The sequence below is a fragment of the Ictidomys tridecemlineatus genome, chromosome 4, assembly GCF_052094955.1.
Source record: "Ictidomys tridecemlineatus isolate mIctTri1 chromosome 4, mIctTri1.hap1, whole genome shotgun sequence".
Taxonomy (NCBI): domain Eukaryota; kingdom Metazoa; phylum Chordata; class Mammalia; order Rodentia; family Sciuridae; genus Ictidomys; species Ictidomys tridecemlineatus.
Window position 1 is genome coordinate 80,964,506 of NC_135480.1, and position 12,938 is coordinate 80,977,443.

A 12,938-nucleotide genomic window follows, 5' to 3' on the forward strand; every position below is an offset into this window, starting at 1 on the left:
AAGTCTGCAAAAAAGCTCCAGTCCAGGTTCATCAAAGGTTCCTGGTTGCAGATGACACTAGGCTTGTCTATCTTCTGCCAACATGGTGGACAAAGCCCTTTGTAGAGCTGATGAAGGGAGTATTGGGATATCAGGGAAATGCAAGGCAGGCTCTGTGGAATTATCTACTGGATAGGGCACAGTGGTTGTGATTGAAACACTTGAAACACTTGAAAGCATGAGCTCAGGCCCACTCCACCCTCTTGCCTGGCAGGCCATGCAGTTTCCACTGGGTGTGTGCACTTGGGAAAAGAAGGTGTTACCTAGATTGCCCAGAAAATCCAGAAACCCACCCTGACCTCCTACCACCTTGCCTGGTTGATGGCTTGCAAGGAAGAGTAGGTCTTTCTCTGGTCTTCTGAGACTTAGAACCTGTGCCACATATTCTGTCATCAGTTAAGCCCTTTGCCTGTTCTTTGTTGTTCAGTTACTGAGATCCGAACCTCCCCAACATGAGGGCAGGCTTCTCTAGTATCCAGTACAGTAGACCCTGGCAAGTCTTTGGCTGACAAAATGGGCACATCTCAATATTTAGAGTCAAAAAGAATGTTCTTTCCCAGTTAATGTGCTAGCCACACCCTGCAGTTTGGTTACTGAATTTGGCTCTTCTTTTGAGTGCTCTGAAACCAGACTCTGTTATCTTTGTGATGGATCAAGAAGAAATGTGAATCTGGAATTATGTGAAAAATACCATCATTGCCACAGAGGACAGTTCACTGCTCACGTGCAGACTCATGCTCTCTCACTCACATTCTTTCCTCTGTCCTCCTCCTTCCGTATGCAGAGGCAACTGACAGACTAGGCACACCTCAGAGGGCCCCAGTGTTAGAATCGAGGTTCTCCAGGGAAAGGGCTCAGCTTGCCATTTCAGTTGTCTTCAGGAACTGATAGATCTGCAGCTGTGTATGGCTGACATGAGACCAGAGAGGAGGAGACAATCTTTAGAGTTGAACAGAATATGGATGCTTGACATTTCTTGAAAATCTGCACAATAAAGAATATTGCAGTTTGATTTGTTTAAAATGAAAGTATGATTATATCCCCTGTGATATGAAATATACTTGAGATTTTCCTGTTGCCTTTGCCCTCTTGTTAAAAAGATAAGCATTATTTTTTTTTCTTTTAATAGTTCTTTATTTTCTAATTTTACCATTGAGTATACATCATTATATAACCAGAAAAGGTAAAAATATTACAAAATAATGCAACCAAATATTCTTGAGTTTGCTCCAGTGCCATGTGGCAGATGCTGTAAAAGGTAGAGTCTGGTCACACTCAGGTCTGAAGCCCCTGGACAAGTGTGGAGCAGTTTTGCTGGCACCCAGCAGGGATGACTTGGAGCCCACTCAGGAACACAAGGATCATCTGAGCATCGTGACCTTTCCAGGAAAGAGTGTCCCAGGCCTCTCCCATCTCCTCTTCCTCACTCACCCAGCAGCCAAGCATATGCCTGCCCCTTCTTGACTCGGACATGGGCAGCCTTGGGAGAGCTTCCACACTCACACCACACCCTGCTCCTTCACCCTCTGTGGCAATCAGGCATTTATCCCACCCCTTAAGAAATCACACTATAACAAAGCTGAAGTCACACTATAACAAAGCCTGGGGTCATCTCCACCCTCAGCAAAGCAGTAAGACCAGCCACTCTGTCTGGCCACTTTCCCCAGGACATGATTCTGAAGAGTGGCTTAGAGTACTTATTGGATCAACACCCTACATAAGGGCTTTGTCCTTAGACTAACACTGGGATGCAGCTGAGTCTGTCCACCTGGCCCCCTCGACTACCTTGTCTATAAAGTGAGGAAAACTGATTATACTTAGCTCATGCTTTTAACAACAATTGAGAAAATCTGCACAAAAGTGCTTCTTTAGCAATTGGTTAGAAAAGGCAAACTCTCAGTGCTGCGTTTATATTAGCATCATTACCTTCAGTGTCATTTGAAGGCTTAGGGCATTCTTGGTATCCTCTCTCAAATTCTCCACTTACCCAACTTTTCCACTCAGGGGGAAAAAAAAGTGACAAACAGAAGTAAGGCTGATTGAAGAGTCAGGGCGAGAAAGAAAGGTTAGGACTAGCCTATAAAGAAACTCAACTGATCTTGTCATTATAGGTCATATTTCCTCTACCACGGAGGTGACATAGTACTTTAATATCAATAGAAACTGTGAGGGAGATGAAAGATAAATAAGTTTTTTAAAAATAGGGAGGGGAAAAATTTATATATTTTAAGAGCTTTCAATTTCATCTTTTTTTTTTTTTAAACAAAGAACTCTAAGTAATTTTCACTTCTTCCACAGTAGTCCTGTTGGATCTTATGAGAGAAGGTGGGATTGTTCTGAAATTGAGAAATGAGACCCAGGGAAGTTAAGGGGCCAGCCCAAGGTCATGTAGCTCATTGAGACATTCTTTGATGTGAGCTCATCAAGGGCAAGAGATTTTGCCTGCGTTGTTCACTGTTGTATCCCTGGCACATGGTACTTATGCAGTACATATATGTGGACTAGCTAAGTAAGTGGGTGTCAGAAGCTGTCCTGCCTGACCCTCATTTTGATTTTCTAACTAGCATAATTACTCATTAGCCCATGCTCTCTGTACTCTTGAAGGCTGAAACTTGTGTATTAATTACATAACTTGATGACCCAAATTAGGGGGCCTGTGAAGAGTTTGTCATTATCTCATGTGAGGTCAAGAGGATTCTGCAAAAACAAGCCAGCTGAGATGGTAACAGAAAAGATGTAGATAGAAACTGACAAGCATAGATGGCAGCTTACTGAGGCCGTGGGAGCTCTTTCTTGGAAAATTTCTAAAAATAGAGGAGCTTCTCATCTGATGGACTGATTCATCTGTCCTCCTGCCTGAGTCCGGGTGCCTGGCCAGATGGGATCAGTGATTTCCTGTACAGGTCAGGTGAGGACAGGTATGTGCCTTTCATTGTATTTTTACTTAAATGTCAGTCCCTGACAAGCTGCCTCTTTCTGGGATAATTTATATTTGGAATTTTTAAAAGCTGAATAGAAAATCCCATAGGCACATTTGTTTTCTTCTCTGCTAGGATTAGATGACATCAGTGCAGATCAATACCCAGCTGCTGCTGTAGGTAATTTGAGTCCTTTCTTAATCTAGAACATTATGTGGGTCTCGGTGAAACATTTAAGTACCTCTCACCTTGCAACTAGCTCTACATTTAAAATTTGTGATCACTGGAAAACACGAGGGGAATGCATGTCCCAGGATGTACAACAGCTGGGATGAAATCATTCTCCTCTCAAGTGCAAAGGAAGCTGGCTCATGTTCAGACTGGGCACCTAAACCTGAGACTCTGAGATGTGCCATTTTTGTTGCTGGTTTGAGTTTAGACTTTCCTGGAAAACCCCATCATCTCCCATGTCATGCTTTTTAGGGAAATAGCATACCTGAATTCAGAGAAGACAAAATCTGAAATGTGATCAGTCCAGATAACAGCCACTTTATTTCCTCTTACCAACACAGATGAAAAGAAAGGGCCAGAAAATGACCTTGTCTTGCATTAGACATCACTTGCTTTCACATGCTTTATCTAATTTGCTTCTTATTCTCAGGCCTTTGGCGGGGCAAATCTTTATACCTCCACTGCCAGAGACTCTGGCATCTGACAGCAGGCATGTTGGGCACCTCACTCCTGCTTTCTGGCATTTCCTTTTGGTCTTCAAGCCCCAGGGGAAGCAATCAGCTGGAATCACTTCCTTGAATTGTGGAGAAGTGTCCTAGACACTGCTCTTGCATTTGGTATAAGTTGACTGCATTGCCTTGGACAGGCCACTATTATCATGCAAAGTCCCCGAGCTATGGAGCCAGACTCCAGTTTGAATCCCAATTCTACTACTGATTGAGAGAACATTACCATTAATTTAACCTTTCAGAAGCTTATTCTCTCTGTACAATTGGGATATTGTCTGTTTTACAGAATTGTATAGCTGTTAAATGAGATAGAGGACTGTGGAGGTAAGGTGGTGTGTTAATCAGCTTTTTCGCTGCTGTGGCCAAAGGACCTGAGGAGCACAACTATAGAGGAGGAAGAGTGTATTTGAGGGCTCATGGTTTCAGAGGTCTTAGTCCATAGAAGGCTGGCTCTATTTCTTGGGGCTTGAGATGAGGCTAAGCATCATGGCAGAGTGTGTGGCAGAGGGAAGCAACTAACATCATGGTGATCAAGAAGCAGAGAGACACCACTCTCTAGATACAAATATATACACCAAAGCCACACTCTAATTCCCACCTCCTCCAGCCACATCCGACCACTTCAATTACCACTCAGTTAATCCCTATCAGAGGATTAAATCACTGATTGGGTTAAGACTCTTACAACCCAATCATTTCTCCTTGGAACCTTCCTGCATTGTCTCACACATGAGCTTTTGGGAGACACCTCACATCTGAACCATAACAGGTGGCATGGTGTTTGGATCCACTGAGTTCAGGCGGTACACATTGGAGAGAAGGGAACATGGGCATGATGGGGTTGTGTGTGAATTGCTGCAGGATCTCCAGGACCGTGAGCCCATTTTGAGCACCACAATGTTATTTCTGCTTATCCAGAAACATGGAAATGGCCAGCCAGCCAGCATGCCAGAATACAATGCTCCGGCCCTCATGGAACTCGTGCGGGAGAAGGAGGAGCGGATCCTGGCCCTGGAGGCTGACATGACCAAGTGGGAGCAGAAGTACCTGGAGGAGAGCACCATCCGTCACTTTGCCATGAGTGCTGCAGCCACTGCTGCAGCTGAGAGGTGAGACAGTGGCGCTCTGCCCATCAGAAGAGCACCGCTGGGAAGAACATGGGAACAAAACAAACAGGATCCAAAGTGGTCCAGAGGCTCATCCCTGGCAGCAAGCTCAGCTAAAGATAATCTCTTAGAGGCTGCAGTGCTATTGGAGAGTAAATGGTGTACATTCCTGGATGATAATTTGGCAATGTGTACCTTTCCTGTGGTTTTAAAATTCTCATCTAGACATTTGTCTTAAGGAAATCATCACATGAGTGCCTAAAGAGTCATGTCCAAGGATGTTTATCCCAGTGTGGCTGAAAATACTAACACCATTTCAAACAGCCTAGATTCCAACAAGAAGAGATTAATTTAATAATATGAAGTGCACCCACACATTGGGATACTATGTGATCTTTAAGAATGATGTTGGGAAAGTATATTTGTGATTCTTTTTAATACTGGGTCTGTATCATGAGCCAGAGGAGAACATATAATCCTCGTGTTGACCCTGAGAGCAGGTAGTATTCCTATCCTCATTTTACAAGTGAAGGATCAAGGCTACGAAAGGCCCAGTGGTGGGTTCCATATTGTGCTGGTAGGTAGTAGAAGACCTTGGTCACATGGAGATCTTTCTGACCTAAAACCTGATTCATGTAGTTCAAAAATCCTTTTCTGCTGTTCAGTGTTTACCTCTGTTGTTTTACTTTCTCTCTGTAGGTATGAAGTCTTTTTCTTCCTTTAAAATTAGCTCAAAATATGCCATAATCCACAAAAACCACTCACAAAGACTGTTCACCAAATGAGCAAGGTAGTGCCCATTGCTCTTGGACTGCTGTGCCTTAGCTGCAGTCCTAATGACTGCCCATACTGAGAGGCTTTGCTTGGGCTGGTCAGGCCCTTCACTACCTTTCACTCAGTTTACTTTTTTCCCAGAAGTCATATTGGGCATTTAATTTAGTTCACCAAGATGTAGGGTCAGTACATTTGGAGGGGAACCTTCAATCTCAAAGCAACATTCAGAAAACCAGACCTCTTAGAAAATGAGAGCTATTGTTCTGCTTGGAATGGTACAAGCCAGTTATGTAGTCAGCTCCTCATTGCATTGAGATAAAAACTTATTTCTTCTCTTATGAGTATAGAAAAGCCTGTGTCGATGGAGGGGTTATTTTATATACGCTGTTTATGGGCTCTCAGATTCATCAATAAGTAAAGAAATATCCCTGGTAGCATGCTCAGATGTTAGCTCCTGGGACTGGAGAAAGCAGAGAAAGCAAAGATTGCCATCTCATGGGCTAGGTGTCTCTACTGGGCTCCCCAGCATTCTGCACCTGGGAAAACCTGCAGACTCATGGAAAATTACCACTTTGAAATCATTTTCTACCATGTATATGTTGCTTCTGTATGTCCTTGCTTTGAGGGAAAACCACCTAGAGTGTTCATCCAAGTGAGACTCTGGGAGTGGAAATAGACAACCTGAGAAGATATGAATGCTCCAAAGTTGTGGGGTGAAAGTTGGAGGGAAGTCATGTTTTCCAGCCCAGTCTCCGTACTCTATAGGTGGCAATAGTGAAGCCCTCCGAAACATTTGTTGATTTTTACATAATTGGAAGATTTTTATTTTCAGCTTTTTGGGGTTTGGGGTTTTTTATTAACCTTTTTGAAATTTTTAATTAATTTATTTATTTTTATGTGGTGCTGAGGATCAAACCCAGGGCCTCACACATGCTAGGTGAGCACTTTATTGCTGAGCCACAACCCCCAGCCCCCAGCTTTCTTTCTTTCTTTTTTTTTTTTTTTAAGCTGGTAACTACCTTTCTGTCCTAGGTATGAGAGCAGAACATCATACAGTTAGAAATATGGCCTTTTTTAAAAAATAATTTTTTAGTTGTTGATGGACCTTTATTTTATTTATTTATATGAGGTCCTGAGAATCAAACCCAGTGCCTAGGCAAACACTCTACCACTGAGCCATAACCTTAGCCCAAATTTAGCCTTTAAAAAAAACAAAACAAAAAAAACACATGTATCACTGTCAATGATGTCCCTAGGAGTTTGCTTTCTCTGTGTGGGTTTAAGAGGAAAGATTTCTGCACAGGGAGGCAGGAGATCTGCATTCAAGACCTTTCCATTTATTGCTGATTGAGGGTATAAGATCTGGGACAAGCCTTTTGAGGGTTTCTGATCTCATGTGTGAAATGGAAATTATAATTCTGGACTGGTTAAGAGCAGGGAACACATTCCTCTAACTGAGGATGTTAAAGTGCCCATAGCAGTGTACCTGTGTCACCCTGGAGAGATGACAAAGGGCCCTTCATGTATTATTATTGTTTCAACTTCTATTAATTTTTCAGATTAGAGTCTGTTTGGGATCTTGGGTCCTAAGGGGATGATTGGAACTGGACCATACAATCAGAAGTGGTGGATAAATAGACCCTGTGATGGGCACAGGGAGGAGTGCATAAGAAGAACCACACAGACCCTCTCACAGATTCTAGGCCCAGAGTTGTTCACTAGCCTTCATACAGGAGGAAATGGCTCTTATCTCAGAGAATGATAGTTCTGTGGGATTTTTCCCAGTTTTTTTGTTCTTTGCCCTGTTTAGAGACCTAAATGGAGGATTGGAGTCCCTTTCAACCATCCCTCCTTTCTCCTCCCCATTGTTTATTTCCACATATCCTCTTCAAGCATCTGATAATTCTGTGGGAAACTGCCCTCCCCTTTGTAGCCTACCCCTTCCCACAGCCAGAACAAGGGTGAGGGGGCTGGATTCAGAGATGTGCAGATATTTACTCCAGTTTTAATGTTCTTTTCATAGAAAATCTCTGAAATGTCAGTGTTGCCTTTCTGTTGATAACAAGGTGGTGCAGTGGGGTGGGGAGAAAAATAAAGCATTTTGAGAAAGGTTGAAATTCTAAGCTCACGTCTAGTTGCTGAATTGTTACAGTTAAATTGGTAAAATTTATTAGTTTTGTGGCTTTTCAGCCACTGGTACTTGGGTTACATTTATTTACATTGATCTTTAAACAAAGAATATAATTTTTATAAACCAACTGATTTTGTCATCTTTATGCATCTTGCTGCCACTGATCAGGATTGTTAATGGCTTAACTTATTTTCCACATGTGGAGAAGGTTTTGAAACTTTTTATGAATTTCAAAGCAATGCATTATTTACCTTCAATGTTGTTTTCATCTAATTGTGCCTGCTGTCCTTACTTGTCAGTATAAGCATGAATTTTTAAATTTGTGGTTCTATGTGAGTTCTCCAAAAGTCAATTGGTTGAAAATGTTTCTAGTCGCTAATTCCTATATTGATGAATTTTGTGCACTGTAGAGTGATTTTATAACTTTGTAAGTATGTTTAAAACATTTTTGCCTTATTATTTGCTTGTATGATATATTTTCAGTCATAGTTTGCATTTTTTTGAGGCACATTTACATATGTGCCCTCTTTATGTGTATCTTTGCTGAAGCCTGCTTCATAAAGGCAAATGAAATTTCCAGAAGTGTAGTAGAATGGACATGGACATGGGAGTTATTACTCTCTGAATTTGAATCAATGTCCACCATTCACTAATTGAGTGTTTTTGGAAAAGTCATCTGGCCCTGGTTTCATCTGTACATTGGGACTAATACCTGCTACACACATTATAAGAACTACATGAGAGAGACCACGTGTACCATGCTCTGCCCAGTCCTGCATGAAATAATGCTCATTCATTGATAGCTCCTGTGAAAAAGGGGCCTCTGTTTTGTTGTTGTTGTTATTGTTTTGTTGTTGTCTTGCTGTTTTTGGATAATCTAGAAAAAGCTTTAAGGTTTTCAATATGATTGTAGCCTTGGAATATGAAGTTAAAGAGATGTGAAATATTTAGTTGGATTATTTCTTATGAATTTAGCATTCACATAATCAGGCATTATTGTGTATCTTAAGATATATCACAAAAATGGCTCATTATATTTTTGCTTATCACTTAATTTGGAGAGATTAAATTAACAAAATTAGTGGTAGGAATAGTTATCATTTGAAAAAAATTTTTTTAGTTGTCAATGGGCCTTTATTTATTTATTTATTTATTTATTTATTTATTTATTTATATACAGTGCTGAGAATCAAGCCCAGTGCCTCACACATGCTAGGCAAGTGCCCTACCACTGAGCCACAACCCCAGCCCAGGAATAGTTATCTTTGACCGGCTCTTTGCAGACACCTGCTTTCAGATAAACTGCTTTTTCATTTACCTACATCTTGTCCTTGTGTTCTCTCTGCCCACCTCAACTGAACTTTCAGTACCATGTGTCTGTCATCTTCATCTTTCTTCCCTGGTACCCTGTATATTTGTTACTTTGAACTGACCTGAATCCTAGGCAAGAGCCCATAAAACAAGAAGGGAAGCAGCATAGAGACAGAAAGAGAGAATTCAGTATGAGGCCTCTCTGCCCAAGAAGATCAATCTCAGCATCTATCCATTACTGAATCCTTTTGCTTTTACTGTAAAACACCGAAATACTGCTGTGTAGATGATACATACAGGTGGAACTTTAACTCTGATTGGAAGATTAAGATGAGTATGAAAAGTCCAAACATAGAAACACCAGTAAATATAATGACAAAATATCCCCGTGCCAGTAGATGAAATTCATACGTGTCCCATCTATATATTTATAACCTACCACATAGATTAATATGCAAAGTTCTTAGTAGAAGGGTCAGACAAATTTGATGTTGAATTCTATTTTGCTTTCCCTAGTCACTTTCTTACTTCTTTCGAGTTCAGGAGGCGAACTGGCCAGGATTTAAGAAAGGAAAACTAGGTGAAGGAGTTTGTGGATTTTGTTAGCGTGCACCCTTTGGTTGCCTGTTCATGAGCATTTGCATATTTTGTTGGATTTGATGAGATTGCTAAATGAGCGAGGAAATGGAGACAGGAGGCTTTTAAGATCCAGGTGAAGGTAAAGAGAAAATCTCTGTTCCAACGTGAACACCAGCTTGTCCATTCTGTGTCTGTGTTGAAAATAAACAAGAAGGCTCCTGTGATCCAGTGCATGTCCTGTGTTCCCAGGGACACCACCATCATCAACCACTCAAGGAACGGCAGCTATGGCGAGAGCTCACTGGAGGCCCACATCTGGCAGGAGGAGGAGGAAGTGGTGCAGGCCAACAGGAGGTGTCAGGACATGGAGTACACGTAAGGGACCTCGTGTGCAATGGAACCCTTGGGCACCACTCTGACAGCTTGCACTTCACCCAAGTGGGACCATCAGCTGCTATAGCACCCCCATTGTAGCCCTTTCAGAGAGGATTGCTTCTCTGGCCTGTTCTGAATGCTGTGAGCTTGAGGTCTCCAAAGACGTTCACCTGCCCTGGAGAGAAGGGAAAGGTTCACACCTAAGTAGGTGGCTTCACTTAGCAGGAGGACTGGTGTTGGTGCTTTTGGGGGCATTGCTGCAAGTCAGTGCAGGCTTTAGGATGGAGGCCGAGTGTAATGAAGGGAGAATTTAGATGCCTGTGTTATTTCTGGGTGTACATCTCTTTTACCTTCCAGACATGATGGGCTGGAAAGGAGAAACCAATTTTATTCCAAAGATCCAGAGGTTTTTGAGCCAAAGTTTACATATTCTAGCCAATGATAAGGAACTTGGTTAACTCATTCTCTGTGGGGCTGCACAAGATTACCTGCGGGCTTTTTAACATTATAAAACTGGCCTGCCCCACTTGACCACCTGAGGACCTGTGGAGATGTGAAAATAGGGTTGCATGGTTGAGCCATCAGTAGTCACTATCAGAGTTGTGAAAAGAACTCAGGTATTTTTCTGGTTCCCACTCTGGGCTATCCATGAGGGAAAAGAACCTTTTTCCATATCTTCATTTTCCCCTTAGAATGTAAAGAAGCTCACCCGTTTGAGCCTTAGTTTCTGGGTTCCTCCGTTGCGTCCCATACTAGACCTGCTAAATGTGGTCCCAAGCACATTGGTCCAGAGAGTCTCTAGCAGGTGGCCATGGTCATTCTCACCACACCTCCCGCAAGTCCCACTCTCTTGAGGTGTCAGAGAAGGTATGCCCTTTTGACCTACTACAAAAGACCCACCTTATGCAATTTGAAAATTCTGAATATTTGAAGGCTTGTACTGTACTTGACCCTCCACCCTGAGTTTCAGTTGAAGTCTCCAGGACAACCTGAGAAAAAATTCAGGTTTTTTCTAACTAAATAAACTTTATTAAGACTGTTTTGTTTTGTTTCACAGTATTAAGAATCTCCATGCCAAAATCATCGAGAAGGATGCCATGATTAAAGTCCTTCAGCAGCGATCCCGTAAGGATGCTGGGAAGACTGACTCCTCCAGCCTTCGGCCAGCCCGCTCTGTCCCGTCCATCGCGGCGGCCTCTGGGGCACACTCCCGCCAGACCTCACTTACCAGCAACCAGCTGGCGGAAGAGAAGAAGGAAGAGAAGACCTGGAAAGGCAGCATAGGTGAGCCCCCCTCCTCCTAGAAAGCAAGATCACACAAGTACTGAGAGGCGGTCTTCCTGCCTTTGTGGGACACAGGAATTTCCCTAAATATTTCCTCATCTCAGTTTACTCATCTGTAAATTGGACAGAAAATCAGTCATACTTTGGTTGTAGAAATTAAGTGGGCTATGTGGAAGCCCTGTGTAAATTCTGAAGGCCGCAGAGTAGTTGTTAGCCTTAGTGGACCCATGTCATTATTGTTAAGATTTGAGGTGACACACAAAATGTCCTAATAGAAAAGGCTTAGAGACATCAGGCCTCTGAACTGGGCTCTGCTCCAAGCCTTTGCTTCTGTGTCTAGAAAGAGTTCAGGACTGCCCTGCTTTGCCCCATGGGGCATGGGAGGGCCATGTGAGATGACAGGGGTGGGGGATGCATGTTGGAGGAAGTGCTCTCAAGTGTGAGGTGGTGGCTCTTGCTGTGTTGTTGTTGTGCAAGCAGAATTTTGGGAATTCTACAAGTGTGGTCCTAGCCAGAAGTGGGTTTCCTGAAGGGAGGGCAGCATTCCTTGACTGCATGGGTTAGTGAGGAGAGGAAATGGGCAGCTCCCTCCTCTCTCTCTCTCTCTCTCTCTCTCTCTCTCTCTTTCTCTTTCTCTCTCCCTCCCTCTCTCACGTACACACAGTACACACACACACCCTCTACTCCCTTCCCCTGCATTCTGGCAACTCCAGGGATCTGGCCCTTCTCTGATGCATGTACCTGGGTCAGTGTGTATTTTTGTTTCTCTGCTGAGCCCAGAGCCAACTTTCACCAGTACAGGACCCCAGAGGAGCCTGGCTGCTTTGTTCCAGAGGGGAAAAGAGCTTCCGTATGAACCCAACAGAGTTGGGGGGATCAAAGGCTCCTAGCTAGAATCACTGTTTGAAGTCCCTCCACTGGTGGCCGTAGCAGCCCCTGCCCTCAAAGGAAATCCACTTCAAAGAGGACACGTGTGGACAGCAGCTGGGATCATCAAACACCATCCCAAGGACACTTAGCTCTCCTAGCCCAGTTAGAGAGCAGAGGCGATGCTCAGGCAGCCCTGGTTAAGGAGTTTGAAGTTTGCTCAGCTCTGGTGGAAATGTCTCTGGGAGAAGCCCATGTTTTGACCTACAGCCAGGCAAACACTCTAGTGTCTTTTCCCCTAGGATTTAGCAGTTCTAAATCAGGTCTGGGAGCCACGGACCTTGACCTGAAGGAAGAGTGGCTGTATTGTCTGCACCGTACTCCTCTCTGTTATTGTAACTGGTGTCCATGTCTCACAAAAACAGGGAGGGACCCTTAGGGTCCAGGCAGAGGCATTCATTCAGTCCCCCACGTTCTGTCTTCTCTTACCTGATCAGCTTTGGGAGGAGGCAGAGATGACAGTGTCCACCTTCCTTACTGCTCAGAGGCTCATAGGAGAGAAGCTGCCTAGTGATTTACTCAACCCATTCACCCTGAGAACATCCTGTCAGACTCCAGAGTTTCACCAGGCAGGTTCAGGAGGAAAGAGTGTAGGCTGAGCTCCAGATCAGGCATGGCTAGGTTTGACTCCCTTCCTGCTGCTTTAGAGCTGAGAGAAGTTAATTTCTCTGAGCTTCCATTTCCTTCTCTGTTGACAGAGGATAAGACCTACCTCACAGGAAAGTTGTGGAATACAAAGTAAGATAATGTGTTA

The 12,938-nt window shown here is 43.3% G+C and overlaps 1 protein-coding gene across 4 annotated transcripts in view; it reads left to right on the forward strand.

Annotated features, from left to right (window-relative positions):
• Window positions 1-12,938, forward strand: part of Amotl1 (angiomotin like 1) — a 130,189-nt gene that overhangs the window by 108,294 nt on the left and 8,957 nt on the right. For all 4 annotated transcript variants that reach the window (XM_078046885.1, XM_078046887.1, XM_078046886.1 and 1 more), the window contains 3 exons: window positions 4,616-4,806; window positions 9,848-9,973; window positions 11,031-11,257. In XM_078046885.1, the coding sequence (XP_077903011.1) occupies window positions 4,616-4,806; window positions 9,848-9,973; window positions 11,031-11,257 (544 nt within the window). The remainder of the gene's footprint in view (window positions 1-4,615; window positions 4,807-9,847; window positions 9,974-11,030; window positions 11,258-12,938) is intronic.